Below are 17,265 nucleotides of genomic sequence, written 5' to 3' on the forward strand. Positions count from 1 at the left end.
TTAATCCCCAAGAAGAAACAGATGCCTCACTGAGTCACTTTCGTCCCAACTAGATGGCAGTTCCAAAAAGGCGATTTCTTCCTTATCAAAGTCAAACGAACAAAGATGAAATATATGGTTCCGATTTTCATCAATATTCCCAAGCCAATATGCCACCCCTTTTAAGAAAACAGAAGCTTTGTAAATAACGAAATGGTCAAGCATACAAATAGTATTCGGAAAACTGATATTCAACCCATCATTTCTAACAGTCCATTGTTGATCACGGAGTGTATAAACTGCAACATACATTTTTCTAAGCTCTTCACCCACACTCTTTTCCGATGCAATCGCAACAATTTTATAATCCTTACTAATAGCAGCGTACCCAAACAGAAAAACACAATACAGTAGCAAAGACCGGTGAAATGGGCAAGCGGGAATTACCAATGATTTACGAATACAAGGGTTCCACAATCTCAATTCCTTGTTCTTGTGAAAAGGAGGATCCTGATTTCTACTCACAAGAATCAACCCATTACAACTACCTATAATATGATATCTATACGAATCAGATATTCTGAAAATCAGATCGGTTTCTCGGAGCGTTTCGAGATGATGAAGTGTCAACGAATACCCTATCTCACCATTTAAACGGTGGCCCAAACTGTCCAGGGCTACTAACGATCTATTGTTAAACTCAAAATTAGTTTGGGAAATTTGAAGATGAATGTGAATAAAATCAGGGTTATCGATAATAGAGCACCAAGATTTACATACGCACCTTAATATTAATAGGGTTTTTGCTGGCAATTTTGCGAGAATCTGAAACCAAATTTCGGGTGGCAAGAACTTGAATTCTGAAATTTGGGTGAATTGATTGTTACTACTTGATGAAATTTGGGGGTTCGTCATTATTAATAGCTTGATTTTTCGAGAAAATGAGGGATTCGACTTTCGATTGAAGGTATATGATCAGAAGTTTTATTTATAACCAGACCATTAGGGATAACCTGATTTTTACGCAACTAACTTTTATTTATAACCAGACCATTAGGTTCCGTTCAGCAATGATTCATCTACCAATGATTCTATGAATCACTTTCATAACACATAGGTTTAAATCCGTGAAAATTTACGGGCATGCTTTAAAATATTTAATATAAAAGATTGTTATTACATTATTAATATTCATAAAAACTAATATTTTGAGATTGAAATTATTTTTTCAGTGTGTTCGTGATCCTCACAATATGTCAGGCTTTAAATATTTTTTTATTGTTTTAATGTACTCGACCACCTTATACACATTTATTATGATTCCTTATTTGCTCTTATTGACATATAAACAAAAAACTAGTTCTATTACCCGTGATAAATTCACGGGGTTAGCTGTATTGTCACGTTGGTGGTGTTATACAATCCCGGATTTGCGGTCGCACTGAGCCCTATTTACAAAAAGTACTCGTAAGAATTTTTTTTATCAATCTATACTTATACTACCATAATATATTGTCAATATATTATCAATATATATTTTCTACAATTTACTAAACGTTTGCCGTGGATTATTAATATTTTGCCACGAATATTGTTACCTTTATTAGTGTTTTCTCATGATTATTGTTATTGTCTTCAATTTTGTTTAGCTATGTAATTAATTCAACCTAAAAAAAATTCAAAATAGATTTTTTTATATTTTTATTTGTGAACAATAATTCAAGGTAGATTGAATGGTTAGCATTATTTTGAAAGATTATGGTGAGAATTATATTTGTGTTTAATATGAGATATATTGTCTTTAATTTTAAATTTATTTTTTCTTAACAAATAAAAAACAAATACTAATATTTATTGTGATTTAATTAGTTTTTAATATTATGATTTTTTCAATTTTTTTAAATAATAATGACGATGTGTCATGCTCTAATAGTCTTAAAGATGAATGTTGAAAGCTAATATTTAGGCTTGCCTTTTTATATTATACTAGTTTTGTATCCGCGAAAATCGCGGACTTGTTCTATTTGTTCCATTTATTTGTTTTTGTTGACGTCCATCTCTAACTAAAATATAAAATATTTTTTTAATCGCGAATAAGCTATAAACCAAACATTTGTAAATATTTATCTTTTACATTATTTTTCATGATCATATTAATATAGATAGAAGTTTTAATTTGAATTTTATTTCCATAGACAAATTTAACAAAAATAACCCAACGTTTATTAAGTATTCCGAAAATAACCCAACCTTTTGATTTTAACAAGAATAATCCAACGTTTGCTTTTGTGTTACAGAAATGTCCCAGCATTTTACTTATATTTCGAAAAATAATAATTTAATCATATATTAATCAATCCATTAACTTATTGACCATATATTTGCATAAGTAATTATATAAAATTATGAAAAAATTATTTAAGAACAATTTGAAGCATGGAAAAAAAATTGAAAAAATATTATACTGCCGTTCAAAATCCCAAAATGCATAAGTGATATGTTAAAAAATTGTTTGTTTTCTCAAATCCACGGTTTAAAAAATCAAAAGTATTTCTCTCATAACTATTTCCACAAATTTAAAATCTTTCTTATTTGTTATTTCTTTTCAAAAAAAATTATATATTTGTTTTATAATTAATTTTCCATTGACAAACTAAAGAAATTATAATTTTTCAAGTTTTTTGGTTATGAGTTTTTTTATATATGATATCACAAAATAGACTTTAAAAATTTATGAAACTATTTTACAAATATCATTTATCAATATTTGGTAGAAATTTGTTTAGTTAAGATTTCGGGATATTTATGTGACAAAAATACAAAGGTTGGATTATTATTGTTTACGTTAAAAGGTCGGGTTATTTTTGGAAGACTTATCAAAGGTTGGGTTATTTTTGTTAAATTCGCCTATATTTTAAAACATGTTAATATTATTCATGAATATTTTGTAGTCAACAATTTAATGTAGCTAATTTTATAACTATAAATGTTTGTTTAAATTTTTTATAAATTTGTTATTTTTATATATTTATGATGTATGTCATAAATAATTAAGGTAAAAACGGCTGCGTCGTTAGGTCGATAAACAAAGCACTCCAAGATCGCGGTTATATATCTGATAGGTTTTTTTTAAGAAAGTTAAATGGATACTATTAATTTAACTTTTCCTCAAAATCTATACTTTTTATCAAAAATATACATGTAAAATAGAGAATCTCGCCGATGATGAATGGTGATACTTTGTAAGCCAACTAAAAGAGTAAAAAATATGTTTTCGTTTTTCACATTTAGATCCAAACATGTAATCTTCACTTTTTAATAGCCTCCTCACAATCAATAATCTGCAAATTGAGATAGTTAAAATTAAAATTAAAATTAAAATTAAAATTAAAATTAAAATTAAAATTAAAATTAAATAAGCATCATCTTAATTACAAAACTAACTATACAACTTATTTACCGTTTAAAATTTTAAAATCTTAAAAGATAGAAATATGGAGTACTTTTAAGAAGACTATGAACGTTTGAATCACATGCACATATACACCTTATTTTTCACTTTTTTCGTAAGTGTGCTAATTACAATATTTAAGATGGTTTTGAAATAAATCAAAAGTAACAATATGAGAAATTGTGAAGCTTTATAATCCAAGATATATTGGATTTTTCGTTTACCACATATAAGACCTTTTAGCTACTATCTTTATTACTAATGAGGAACTAGTTTTGTGACCCGTGAAATTCACGGGTTCGGTTTAAGGATCGTTCATGCATTTTTCCCATTTTTCATTCGTGGTCTATCTCTATAATTATTTTAGCCGTTCATATTTTAGGTATGTTTTACTGAGTTAGAAAATGAGTCGTTTCTATGAATAGATAGCAAAAATAAAGTTCACACATGAAACCCTCCACGATATCTCATACTAACATACTCATATTTTTTAAACGTAAAAAAATGGGCTTTTAAAGAGGATGATGAATTTGAATTTATGGGAAATTAATGAAAGAATTAAAAGTTAGAAAAGATGAAAAGACACACAAAACATTTGTGTAAGGTTCTAACTATTGCAATATTATGATAGGGAAATTGAAAGGATGGGGTGTGGTTTATTCAATAGGAGATAATCTATTGTTAAAGTGTAAGAGTTAAGCTTTAACTTTTCATTAATTTGATGGCGTAAAATTTTTTTCTACTTTTTGTAGTAGCTTGATATTCAGTTGTTTACGATTTTACGTCATTCTTTAGTATTTTTTTACAATAACCTATTATTTTGTTATTCTCATTCTCATTACTTTTGTAACCAAATGATATCATTTTTGTTCAACGTCAAATTTGATATTTTTGTTAGTCAACTTTATTAAAATGATGATACTCCGTATTAATTAAAAAAATAATAAGTAGTATTAAACATAATTTATATAACTCTTTTTTTAGTTTGGAAATAATGATGATATTTAAGACTTAAAATATTCTTCACTTATTTTCTCTTAACTATTGTAACGTTTAATCAAATAAAAATAATTTAAATAAGGTGGGTAAATAGATAAAACATTCATTTTCACATTGAAAATTATAAGTGAAAAAGATATTCTACTCATTAGTATTATGTTGTTTTGCGTTAAATGTAAGTAATTATACTAAGAAAATTAATATAAACAGATTATCGCAAATTGATACATACGATGTACTTTTGACATCTTATCATCAAAGCAACAATAAGACAACAAAATCAAATGTATGTATCCTATCTCATCTTATTAGTATTGAAATCGTAAGAAAAATATAGATTTGCCCATCTAACCAACTTAATTATCTTAAATATATAGAGAAGTTGTTAATATCAATTTTAATAAATTTATTACACATTAACAATGATGAATATATTAAAAACATCCGCAAAACAATCTATCACTATTGAAAAGAGATTAAAAAAAACTAAAGTTACAATTTAGTCAAGTTATATTACTACGAAAATGCGGGTTACTGGCGGGCAAAATCCATCAGTAACAGCCTTTTTCCGTCAGTAATTCGCTGATGATTTCCTTCACCAAAGTTTGACCACCATTCGCTGATGATTATATCCAATCGTCGACGATATCATGTGTCTTTATATACAATCGACAATGCCTAAAACAAACTATATAATATCAATGCTTGTCGAATTCTCCACTTTTCTTCTACTTCCCTTTTATCTCTTCATTTCTTGTCCATTTGATTCCCACACACCACAAAGTAAAGATATGAGAATTGTTGAAAAAATAAATCAAATAAAACAATTTGGTGAAAATAAACAAACTTTTTCATTAATTTGTTTTTGCTAGGAATGTGCTAGAATTTTTATCAATTTATTTTCTTTTTTACGGTGAAATGTTTTCATAACGGTAGAATATAAAAAGATTAACACTAAATTATGATTATTAAGTGGAATAATGCATGGTAAATAAAAGTGTTTAAATAAGATGAATAATTAGTCTATTGATTACTACTTTGCCTTTTCATTTTATATTTTTACTTTTTTTTTATATAAAAAATAAAAAATTGATCTAACATGTAAATGTTGCGTGCCACGTGTCATTTTACTAACTACTCAATCTAGGATTTTACGTTATTATATAGATATCTTAAAATTATTAACTTATAGTTAATGCGTATTTTTTTATTGTAGCTTTTTCTAGTTAATTAAGTTTAAAGCTAATGGAATATGGATGAATTTTTAAAGGAAATAAGTGAATTAAATTAATGTAATATAATAATAAATTGATAATCCATATCATATTCATTTGCCAAGTCACATTGTTGTATGTGGCTTTTTTTCATTCCATGTGTCATTGTCTACGTGACATTTTTAAGCTAACCTTTTAATAATATTTATAGATTATATGGATAAATTTTACGATTTAAATTTAATAATGAGAGTAAATTCTTAATTTATTTTTGTAATTTAGTACATGATCTTATGGTTTCCACTAAAAAATATTATTAGTAACTTTATAATCCAAATTATTAGACTTTTTATTTACTACATATAAGACCTTTTAACTACTATCTCTATGGTTAATGAAGAGTTAGATGGATAAATTGTACGATTTAAATGATGAGAGTAAATTGTTAATTCATTTTTATAATTTAAATCATGATCGGTATTATGATTTCCATCAAAAAATATTAGTAAATTTTATGAAGAATTTTAATAAATGAGTCTGATGTAGCCTTAATATTAACCAATACTATAAAAATGACATGTGAATTAAAATTGGATGTTTTAAGTAGCCTTTTAACTATATTGTATTTTTTTTTTTTTTACAAAAACAGAGTTATAAAAAAAAACAATTTACTAAGATCCTCTAAATTCGAATTAAAAACTAAAAATGTTTGGTTTTTATATCAAGTGAGACAATTATGTACCAAATAAGTTTTAATATCATTAGAACATGGTTTAAGAACGGATATCAAGTTTTTGTTCAACTAAATCCTTCTGTTGCCTACACATTTCCCATGTAGTTTTTTTTAACACACTATGTTAATATTATGAGAAGACAAAGGAAGCATCACCTACAAAAATGGAATAAGAAACAAGCATACATTTAACGATAATTCAATTAATCTTGTAAGAGGGTTTACATAAAGATAGTATAAAATAAATCTACCACAAAGCGATATTAGTGGAATAAATTATAAAAAACTGTGCATTTTACAATAAGCTTATATAAATTACACAAACAAAACTCGTAGAACATACCTTATCTATAACGTAATTAACTGCACAATCCAGTTTTACAATAATAAGAAAATGGGATTTTCTGTACGGTACCCTCGTATTATTTTAGTTTCTACATAGTACCGTCTATTTTTTCAAAATCTATAAGGTACCCCCGTGTTATTTAAAGTTCCACATGGTGCCCTTAATCATAATTTCCATTAACTTTTCTGTCAATTAGTCATTTTTCCGTCAAACTTGTTTGCTTAATCCACAATTAGCGCTATGTTCATCAATACACATATTTATTAGCCTAATTAATGATCCGTTTTCTCTTCACCCACTATCTTTTTCACCACCATCCCATCATCTGCTCATGATTTTCTTTCTCCTTTTGCTACTCACTTTTCTGCAACTTTTATTTTCTTATTTTAACAATATTTTTGGTAGTTTAGAAGAGAATTGAAGGTAGTGGTATTGGTGCAAAAAAACGAGCATATCAGTGTGTGGTTATTTTGATTACGTAAAGAATAAATATGGGTATTATTGATTTAATGGTGTTAATGGTGAAAATGGTGGGAGGTAGAAGAAGGATTAAGAATATTAGTTATGGTGAGGTGATTGAGGAAGAAGGTGGATTAAACGTTAAATAAGGGTATAAGAGTCATTCATCTACCTAATTAGAAAATTTAACAAATAACTTAACGGTTTTCAAAGTGCAAGGTCACGGTTGGATTTGCATGTTGAATTTAGGGGGTATCATGTAGAACTTTAAAAATCGAAGGGTGCCATATAGAATTTGTATAAATTGGAGGGTACTATATAGAAAAACCCTAAGAAAATTGTACCATTCCATCTGCTAAAATAAATCAAGGTGAGAAATACAAATTGACATCAATAAAAGTTATTTAAACAATACCAAATAAAACACAAATCTTATGTATGATATAACTTTATTTTTTTCACAAATGCAAATGATTAATAAAAATTATATGCAATGGAAAGTTTCAATAACATATGAATATGCCAAAAGGTTAGAAAAAGAGGGTAAAAAATAAAAGTGCTTATTTTAAAGACTTTACTTATATTAACTTAGCATCAAATAAGGAGTTAAATTTTAGGGGGAGAAATGAATCATCAAAAAGGAAAAGGAAGAGCTAAAGAGAAAATGAAGAGTTAGAAATGAATAAGGGGTCATAAACGTGATAATAAGTATTCTATCTTAATTCTATGAATGAATATTATTAATTAGTCACACATTATCAAATGAAATTTTCTTAGTGATTCTACACTGCTGCATGTCTTATACATATGCTCAAGGTAGCCTATTTATATTATTGTATAGATATGACATGTAGATTATGATAGGTAATTTAGCATGCCTTTAAGTTAGATATATAGATTTTGTATTTAGATTATAGAGTTATTGATTTTACATACATAAATATGGAGTAAGGAGAAATGTAATATAAAAGGTTTGCATGAGAGTGGTTTAAAAATTATCTTATGAAATTAAAATAAGACATATAATTGATGGTTGATAGTTTAGCTTACTTTTTAATTATATTTATAGATTATTATTATTATTATTATTAAATCCATTTTGCATGAGAGTGATTTAAAAATTATCCTATGAAATTAAAATTATCTAAATTTAGTTTTTTACCATTAATTATGAGAGTAACTATATTTTGCCACATCACAATTAATTGTTGCCATGTCACATTTGTCTACGTGACGTTTAATGTCTAACCTTTTAATAATATTTATAGATTAACTGGTATAAGTGAAGTGATCATGGCATCAAGAAAGTTTGTCAATTATGTATATTCTCGATTTTTTACTCACAAAGTTTCTTATGTGTAGAAGTCTAATATGTTTTTGTACGCCCTAAACAATGAGACCGCTCATTTATTAAGACAATGGATGTTTATAATTATAATATTCTTATTGGTTTAAGTGCATGATAATTTCATATCCCGGGTACACCTAAGAATTTTTCTTTTATTGTGAATGCTTACAAAATTCACCAATTTATTTCTTTTATCCCAACTTACCGATTGTTTACTTTATCTATGTATAAATATTCTATTATATTAACTTTATCTGTCTCAAATATATAAGAACCCAATAAGATATTTACGTTTTTTTTAATATAAAGTGCTTCGTCGCATGTAATTTATCTGCGTTAAAGTTTTTCCTTTATCTGTGTCCAATACTATACTTTGAGTAATGGTATAGGGATCATAAAATAATTATATCTTATATTGTAATATTTTAATATAGTTGAAATCTTTTCGAAATAGGCTAGTCTAGCTAAAATTTCGTCTATTTAAAAAAAATTACTTAGTATTGCAAAATAATTTTGGCTAATTTTCGAAAAAGAAAATAATAATCCGTAAAAGATATTTTAAAAATCACATGTTAATCCTCTTTTAACTATGGGTTTGGGAGGGGTTAGGAGTGGACTTGAGACCGATATTGGGATATGAGAGAGTGAAGGGGTGGGTGGAGGACGTGTTGGGGGAGCTCGATGGGGAGGAAGTTGAGGTGTTTATTACGGGTGTGTGGGCGATTTGGGAGATGCGCAATTAAGATTGTATTCAAGAATAGGGTGGCACGGGTGGAGGACGTGGTGTTGAGGTTGAAGGGGCTTATAGATGAACTGAAAAGCGTGGAGAAGGGAGGGGAGCAGCGGGATATGGGGGAACCAGAGAGGTTCAGGGGAAGGGAGGTTGGAGCGCGGGATGAAAGGGTGGTGCCAGGGGAGGTTATTATTAGTGTGGATGCGGGTGTTAAGGAGGGTGAAGGAATGAGTTTGGGTGCGATATGTCGAGATGAGAATGGGAATTTGTTATGGGGATGGGAGGGACGCCGTAGAGAAGAGTATGAGGTAAGAGTGGCGGAAGCAGAGGCAGTTCTAAATGCGCTCCGACAAGCTCAAAGGATGAAGCATACAAGCATCCATGTGGAGAGTGATTGCAGAACTGTTATTGAAGCCCCCCAGTGTCGTCATTCTGGGCGTAGTGATTTTCATATGGTTATTAGTAATATTTTAAATTTGTGTGTAGGTTTTAATTCCGTTGCTTGGTCTTTTATTCGTAGAACATCTAACCGAGTAGCTCATATGCTAGCTCATTCTTGTACTGTGGGTGAAAGTAATTTCCTCGATGGTGCGTCTATTCCTCGTCACATCGTTGAAGTTGCTAAAACCGATTTATCATTGAGATTATAATCCTACCATAGGATTTTTCAAAAAATAAATAAATAATTGTAGTCGTAATTTATAAGACTTATAAATTCAGCTAAAATGTATTTCAAAATATATTTTAATATATCATAAAATGAGACATTTATAACGCATTAAAGATCATTGAATATAATATTTAGTAATTATTTTTTATTAAAGCCGGGTTTTAATTAGTCTTTGTTTTTTCCTTATTTAGTTGTGCTTTATTTAACCGCCACATCAACTCTAGATGAAAAACTATGATGCCACAACAACACATTTGGCTATTGCATTAAAGATTTATTTATAAATATTCTATTATATTAACTTTATTTGTCACAAATATATAAGAACCCAATAAGGTATTTATGTTTCTTTTAATATAAAGCGTTTCGTCAGATGTAATTTATATGCGTTACAGTTTTTCGTTTATTTGTGTCCAATAATATACTTTGAGTAATGGTATAGGGATCATAAATTAATTATATCTTATACTGTAACATTTTAATGTAGTTGAATTTTTTTCGAATTAGGCTACGTCTAGCTAAAATTTCGTCTATTAAAAAAAAAAACTACTTAGTATTTTTCAAAATAATTTTGGCTAATTTTCGAAAAAAGAAAATAATAATTCGTAAAAGATATTTTAAAAATCACATGTTAATCCTCTTTTAATTGTAATTGTAGTCGTAATTTATAAGACTTATAAAACACCACTAAATAAGGAAAAAACAAAGACTAATTAAACCTGCCTTTAATAAAAAAAAATTAATTATTACTAAATATTATATGGCTATGGCAGGACCGTTCTCAAAATATTTTTTTAAAGTTTTGGGTGTCTGAAAACCAATACTGCTATTGTTTTAAAAATTCAAATATTTCATACACTTCCAGTTTCGCATCCTCCTAACCATAATATCTAAGACCCTTCTAAATGTATGGACTTTGGAAAATAGCTCTAATGAGCAGTAGAGCAGTAACATACGTGCTCAACATGTGATGCACAGTATTCGTACTCCTTTCCCTCTTCTGCTTTCTCTTCATTTCTTCAGAGCTTTGCTGCTGCTCCTTCTCTCTTCGTTTCTTCATCGCTTCGTTCTTATCCTTATCTCATTCTCATTCTCTAAATTTCTTCATACCGATTAGTTACTCAATATCAACCATCAATTATTGTAACCCTTTTCCCTCATCAAACAACAAAACCCCATTTACCAACTCCAATAACCATATCCTTGAGACAGCAAAATCGGATCGGGAGAGATGGTTCTTGTTGGGTAATGAAGATGGTCGAACTATTGGGTGATGAAGATCGCTCGCCTTTGTTACTATTAGGGCTACAGCTAATATTGATGATTCCCAATAGTACGACCATCAATATTAATCATTCAATCTTGGCATTAGCTTCAAAGAGGCTGTGGATCTGGAATTTTATCATGCGTCTGGTATTGATTTCATTTGCTGATTTCCTCTTTTTTAATTTACTCATTTGTTGTGTTTTGATTTCCTTCTTTACCCATTAATAGAACCTTAAAATTTGTTGTCAACTCATATGTTTTCCAATTCCGATATTTGGAAAGTACTGTGTTATAGTATTGATCTAATTGTAATGGATTTGATTGCTTTTGCAACGGAGACATAACTGACTTGGCTGAAAGCTCGACCGATGCTTTGGTGGCATCTGTTTCAAACGACTTTGTTACTGTGCCTAATTGTGGCCTGTGATTGAATTTTATTTTTATTTGTTGTTCAGTGGTGCTTGCCAGATGGGTATCCAATACTAATATTACAGGGGCATAGAGCTGTTATTGCAATTGCATTTACTCACAGGACTGCTGCATACCAGCTGTTGTAGTAAGTGTTCTTTACACCTCGGGTACAACACTCACTACAAAAAGATAACCTGGAGGTGATGGCCATATATAAAATCAGATATTAGCTTTTCTTTTAATAAGATTGATAACAGGTAATCTTGAATCTTGACATTGTGTTTACCACTTTACCATACAGTTCATCAAGTGATGGGAACTGTCGGACATGGGATGCAAGGAACTCTCAGTGCAAGTCTCGAATTTATGTGCCAAAGCCGGGTGTGATTGGGATTGGTGAGTTTTTTCGGTTGTACTTTGTTACTTTTGACACGGGGTGCTATGATTCTAATATAAATATGCTTCCCTTGCAGCTACTGCTCAGCAAAATCATCAAATTTTATGCTATATACCTTCGCCAGTCTATTCTCAATCACCATTTTTCCAGATATGTACCCATGTTGGAATTTCAGTATATAGTTCATTGTATTGCTTGAGTTAGTCTATCCGTTTTACAATCTTTGTTGTTCAATTCATTGAGGCTTTTAGTTGTTTTTGCTTGAGTAAAGTAAAGTGTTGGACAGTGGACCGAAAAAGCCCTGATATGGTCTGTTTTATTTTTGACAGTGTTTGGAACAGGCGGATGGTTCACATTATTCTGGTAATGACCCCTTTTCAATTTATATCTTCTTAATTCTTAAATCAACTATCATGTATGGGATTTGATAACTAACGCCGCCAGTGGTATGATGATCCGACAGTTGCATTAATCGTCTAACTTCTTACAGTTCTTATCAATTAATTTTTAAACGCCTTCAATTTGTTAACTGATTTACTCTTCTTTTTTTCAAACCTGCCTTGACGTTTGAATCGAAGGATTCCCCATACAGTGGGTCAATGTGGGATTTCGGGTATCAAGCTTTGCACAAGGTTAGTTTCAAAAAATGCAATAGAATGAGATTATACGAACATTTTCTTATGAAGTATCTATGTTCTATCTTCCTCTTTTACCAAAAACAAAAAAGAAGCTTATTATAGAAAGATGATGATCTATTTTCTCGCCTTGGTTGTTTACTTTCACACTTGTATTCAAGTGATTCTTATGGCAGTTCTAATTTCCTTGTAAAACTTTTATCTTCAGTGATGTGGCTATGATTTTATGAATATACTCTTTCCTATTCATCTAATCTATTTTGCCGCTTGTTTACCTTTGTTTCAGATGATTGATTCTGGATTCAACAATCTTTTGACAGAACTAACCATAAAAAATACAGACGACAAACTCTTTTAATTTAGCACTGCTTTGCATACATACTTTCAGGTAAGTATTTAAGTTGGTAGTGGCGTGGACCATTAATGCCAATTTGATTGAGAAGCACCCGTATTTAGTAACAAAGGGTAATTTGCTCAATTCACATCATTTTTCATTGGAGAAGAGATTAACTGCCAATGTGATTTTAAAAAGTAGATTGAAAATGTTGTTTTTCCTAAATCTTAGTAATATTGCTTTTTGAATGTTACTCCAAGCCAGTCATATGAAGTTATTTTAAGTTGGGCAGGCTTAACTTATTTCGAGGTCGAATCAAAATATGTTTTTTAATTAAAATTAAGCTAATTCGGATCAAGTCATATTGCATCGGCCCCTTTCGACATGCACTAGCTAATGACAGATCATATAGTGACCTCCCTATACCACATTCCTGATCACGTACCGTCAAAGCAATATTTGCATCTAATCAATTTTGACAGCTATTACCTCGTCTCCTATCTCTCCTCTCTAAATCGAGTTCGGACGAAATATGTGAACTTCAATTTGAAGAAACTGGTGAATGAGTGTGGGGGTGCTATGGTAGAATCTTAGGTAAAAAAATTGAATCTTTGTACGCTATTGTGTTTAGTATACACATTTATCGAGACGCTAATTAATTCATGATATATCAACAGCCTAATCGTTCTACTGCCTGACGATCTCGCTACATCACAAAGTTGAATACTTATAGTTGGTTGAAGATATATTGGGTAATCTGGGAAAGTAGTGTGAAAGCTCAGGGGATTGAGCAGCTTTTGAGGTGTAGATACCTCCTTATGTTGTGAACTGATTCTTGAAGTAGTAAGATGGATGAATTTTGTAGATAGAGGGTGTATCAGTTGATTAAGAATGCAGGTTGTATATAGTTTGCTTGTGTAACTGTGTTAGGGTGGGCGCACTTGAACTTTCTTTTTTATTTTCAGTTCTATCTTCAGTGATGTGGCTATGATTATATGAATATACTCTTTCCTATTCATTTAATCTATTTTGTCGCTTGTTTACCTTTGTTTTAGATAATTCTGGATTCAACAACTATTTCGACGGAACTAACCATCAAAAATACAGACGATAAACCCGTTTCATTTAGCACTGCTTTGCATACATAATTTCAGGTAAGTATTTAAGTTGATAGTGGCGTGGAACATTAATGACAATTTGATTGAGAAGCACCCGGATGAATGGAAGCCGACTGGTATGGCTTTTCGTGTTCCTATTGTTGATGTTTCAGTTGTTGACCTCAGCGTCAGAATTGAGAAACCTGCAACCTACGAACAAGTCAAAGCTGCCATCAAGTAATTCACCGTGACCAATACAGTAATATCGTGTAAATGGCTGTTAGTTACTACTCCCTCTGTCCCGGTCATTTGTTGTTCTTTTCCATTTTGGGGTGTCTCAATCATTTGTTGTCCTTTCTATTTTAAGAATGAATTTGATGAGTAATTTGATCATTCCCTCTCAATTTATTCCATTTGTCATTTAGTAATTGGCTCTCTCCCATTTCCTTGGTCTTAGTGCCAAAACCAAAGGACAACAAATGACCGGGACGGAGGGAGTATTAGTTTCTAATTATGATTAATCTCATTTATTCTCACTGCATGAAAATAATGTAAAATCTTAATGCGGCGATTGGCAGGGAAGAGTCAGAGAGCAAGATGAAGGGAATTTTGTGCTACACCAAGGATGACGTCGTCTCCACCGACTTTGTTGGTGAGAACAAGTATATTAATAATATGATTCCCTAACTTCATTTCAGAAATTTAACCATCTTTGTCGTCATTTTTGAATCTATTAGCCAGTTTTGATTAATTGTTCTTTTCTCCATGAATATACAAATCAAGCAATTTTGATGCTAAGGCTGGTATTGCCTTGAATGACAACTTCATTAAGCTTGTCTCATGGTGCAATATCGAATGGGGTGATTTACGGTTCCAATACATTGTTAGGCTGATAAGATTGATGTTTTTGCATAACGTTGGGTCGATCTTATAACGGATTTGTTGTGCTAGCTACTTGTGAGTTATGTCAAAATATCCAGGTCACTTGCTAAAATGTGAGTATAGAATAAAGTTGATATGATTAGGTTAATAGTATTCATATATCATAATTACCTGATACTATCTACACTCTTTTAGCTGATGTCCAGGTTTTCATGTTTCAGTAGAGAAGTCGCAAATACGGATGAAAGGTGACGGAGAAATGAAGCACCTAGAGGCTGCAGGTAGTGAAGGATCCAAAGATGAATGAAGCGCAGACAGAGATGAAGAGCTGGTGCTTTTTTTCCCTTTTTTTGTATAGTTGGGTAACCCATTGGATTATGGGCGCCTTAAAACTGTTTACTGCGAGATACTTCGCATCATTTACTGTCTGAAGCCCCTTTTTCTGCCTATCGTAGGGACAGTCGCTTCAGACTCATGCATGCATTTGTGATGTCCTAATTACATGCATTGTTCCCCAATGTGTAAATCTATTACGTTTGTATGTATTTACTTTAAAAAACAATTAAAGTAATTTACATGTTACTACTGTCAAGGATAAACATTTATCGAAGCAAAGACCGAGTCCGAGCTCTTCAAAGTCAAATTTCGTATTTTCATAATTCATTTATATGTCAAATAGACAATTAATGGTCTCACATGGCTATTTTATCCTAATAAAATTTTAAAACCAATAAAAAATGTCACCAACTAATCACTTTTAATGAATCTATTGCTCTACATTATCATTTAAAATGACTAAATGATCTCCATTTTCTTTGGACACTTAAAATAGCGCCAAATGAATGAAATAATGATGCTACTTTAGATGGATAGCTTGCATAAAGTTTTGCAAGACATTGTTTCAACCACATCCTATCCCATTTAACAAATTTGCACGACAAACCATTATAAACAACAAGAAGATTTCATCGACAACTAAACGCTTGCTTTTCTGTGATTGTTGCTGCTGTTGTCGGCTCCTAAATCGTCAAGGAATCCTATGTTAACCTCAATATCGAGCAAGACATTTATAAGACATTTATTCTTTGTGAGGGCTATTTTAATTAAATGTAAACAAATGACTAGGACGTAGGGAGTACATAGATAATTGTAAACCTCAACGTTTAATTGCCCATTTTGAAGACAATTGTTGTTTGAGAAAATATTGTAGAACACTCTTTAGCGAATATATGCAAGCTTGATAGTTCGAAAAAGACGGAGATGGGCTTTGGAACTCCGCGCGCATCGCGCGCGGAGGAACAACTAGTACATTAAAAATGATGAACTTTAAGACCTCGCGAACTTAAACAATTACGAGTAACATTTTATTCTCCGTATAACTTTACTACCTATCGAGCAAGACATAATAAAATAGTAAGGGATACGAAAGAAGGGTTAATCCAGTGGCTAAAAGGAAACAAATAACATGTTCGAATTCTCTTACTCTCCTTTTTTTTTTTATTTATCTTGGCCACTTATGGAAAAAAAAAGACGCAATAAAATGTCATCAACATAATAAATACCAAGTGTTAAGGGTTTATCTAGTGTAACTAGACATCACACAGTCAAGACCATACAAATGCAAACGTGTTAAAACTCGAAAGGGATGGTTCTGGTTCACCACCCTTGTGTCCTACCCGGTCATATCCTGACTATAAATCGAATGGTTTACACGAAAACAAATACCTGATAAGTCAACATCGTTCTCCTGTCAGGACCAGCATATGTTACTCTCCAAATAGTGCTAGCCTTCAACAAGTAGGCATATTATAAAACATGACAGTAAAGACACAAACAGAAATAAATTTTAAAATACATGATTCAGTCTCAATCCACCTCAAAATCCACATAAATAGCAGAAATAAACTTGTTAGAAATAGATCAAGCTCTTCTGATCAGCTAGCAATAGAAACCGAAAACAGCAGTCGTAACTCGTAAGAAGAGCCACACAACATCTAGCTAACAATGTTCAGTCAATGCAAGTGATACTGAAACGACCTTTCAAAAGATTTGCGTACTTTGACACTGGAATTTCTGTAGACGTGGCTTCAAACTCGAATTATTCTCTTTTGTAGCCGAATAACGACAAAAATATGCTAGAAGAACGAGTATTCCATTGTTTACCAGCAGAGGTTCTCTTTTTAATGGGAAAGTCATCAAATCCTCGGCTTCATATACTTTGCACAACAATAATGATAATGAATCAAGTAATTCAGACTGAAAAAATTAGGTAGGCAAATCAGATTTAAATTGAACCATAAGCTATACATTA

The 17,265-nt window shown here is 30.8% G+C and overlaps 1 protein-coding gene across 1 annotated transcript; it reads right to left on the reverse strand.

The window, feature by feature from the left end:
- Nucleotides 1-894, reverse strand: LOC141587649 (putative F-box protein At5g47300). Its single transcript, XM_074409122.1, has one exon. It carries the CDS (start codon nucleotides 892-894, stop codon nucleotides 1-3), a length of 894 nt encoding a protein of 297 aa, XP_074265223.1.
- Nucleotides 895-17,265: the final 16,371 nt, after the last annotated feature.

This window comes from Silene latifolia, chromosome 6, assembly GCF_048544455.1.
Source record: "Silene latifolia isolate original U9 population chromosome 6, ASM4854445v1, whole genome shotgun sequence".
NCBI classification, from domain to species: domain Eukaryota; kingdom Viridiplantae; phylum Streptophyta; class Magnoliopsida; order Caryophyllales; family Caryophyllaceae; genus Silene; species Silene latifolia.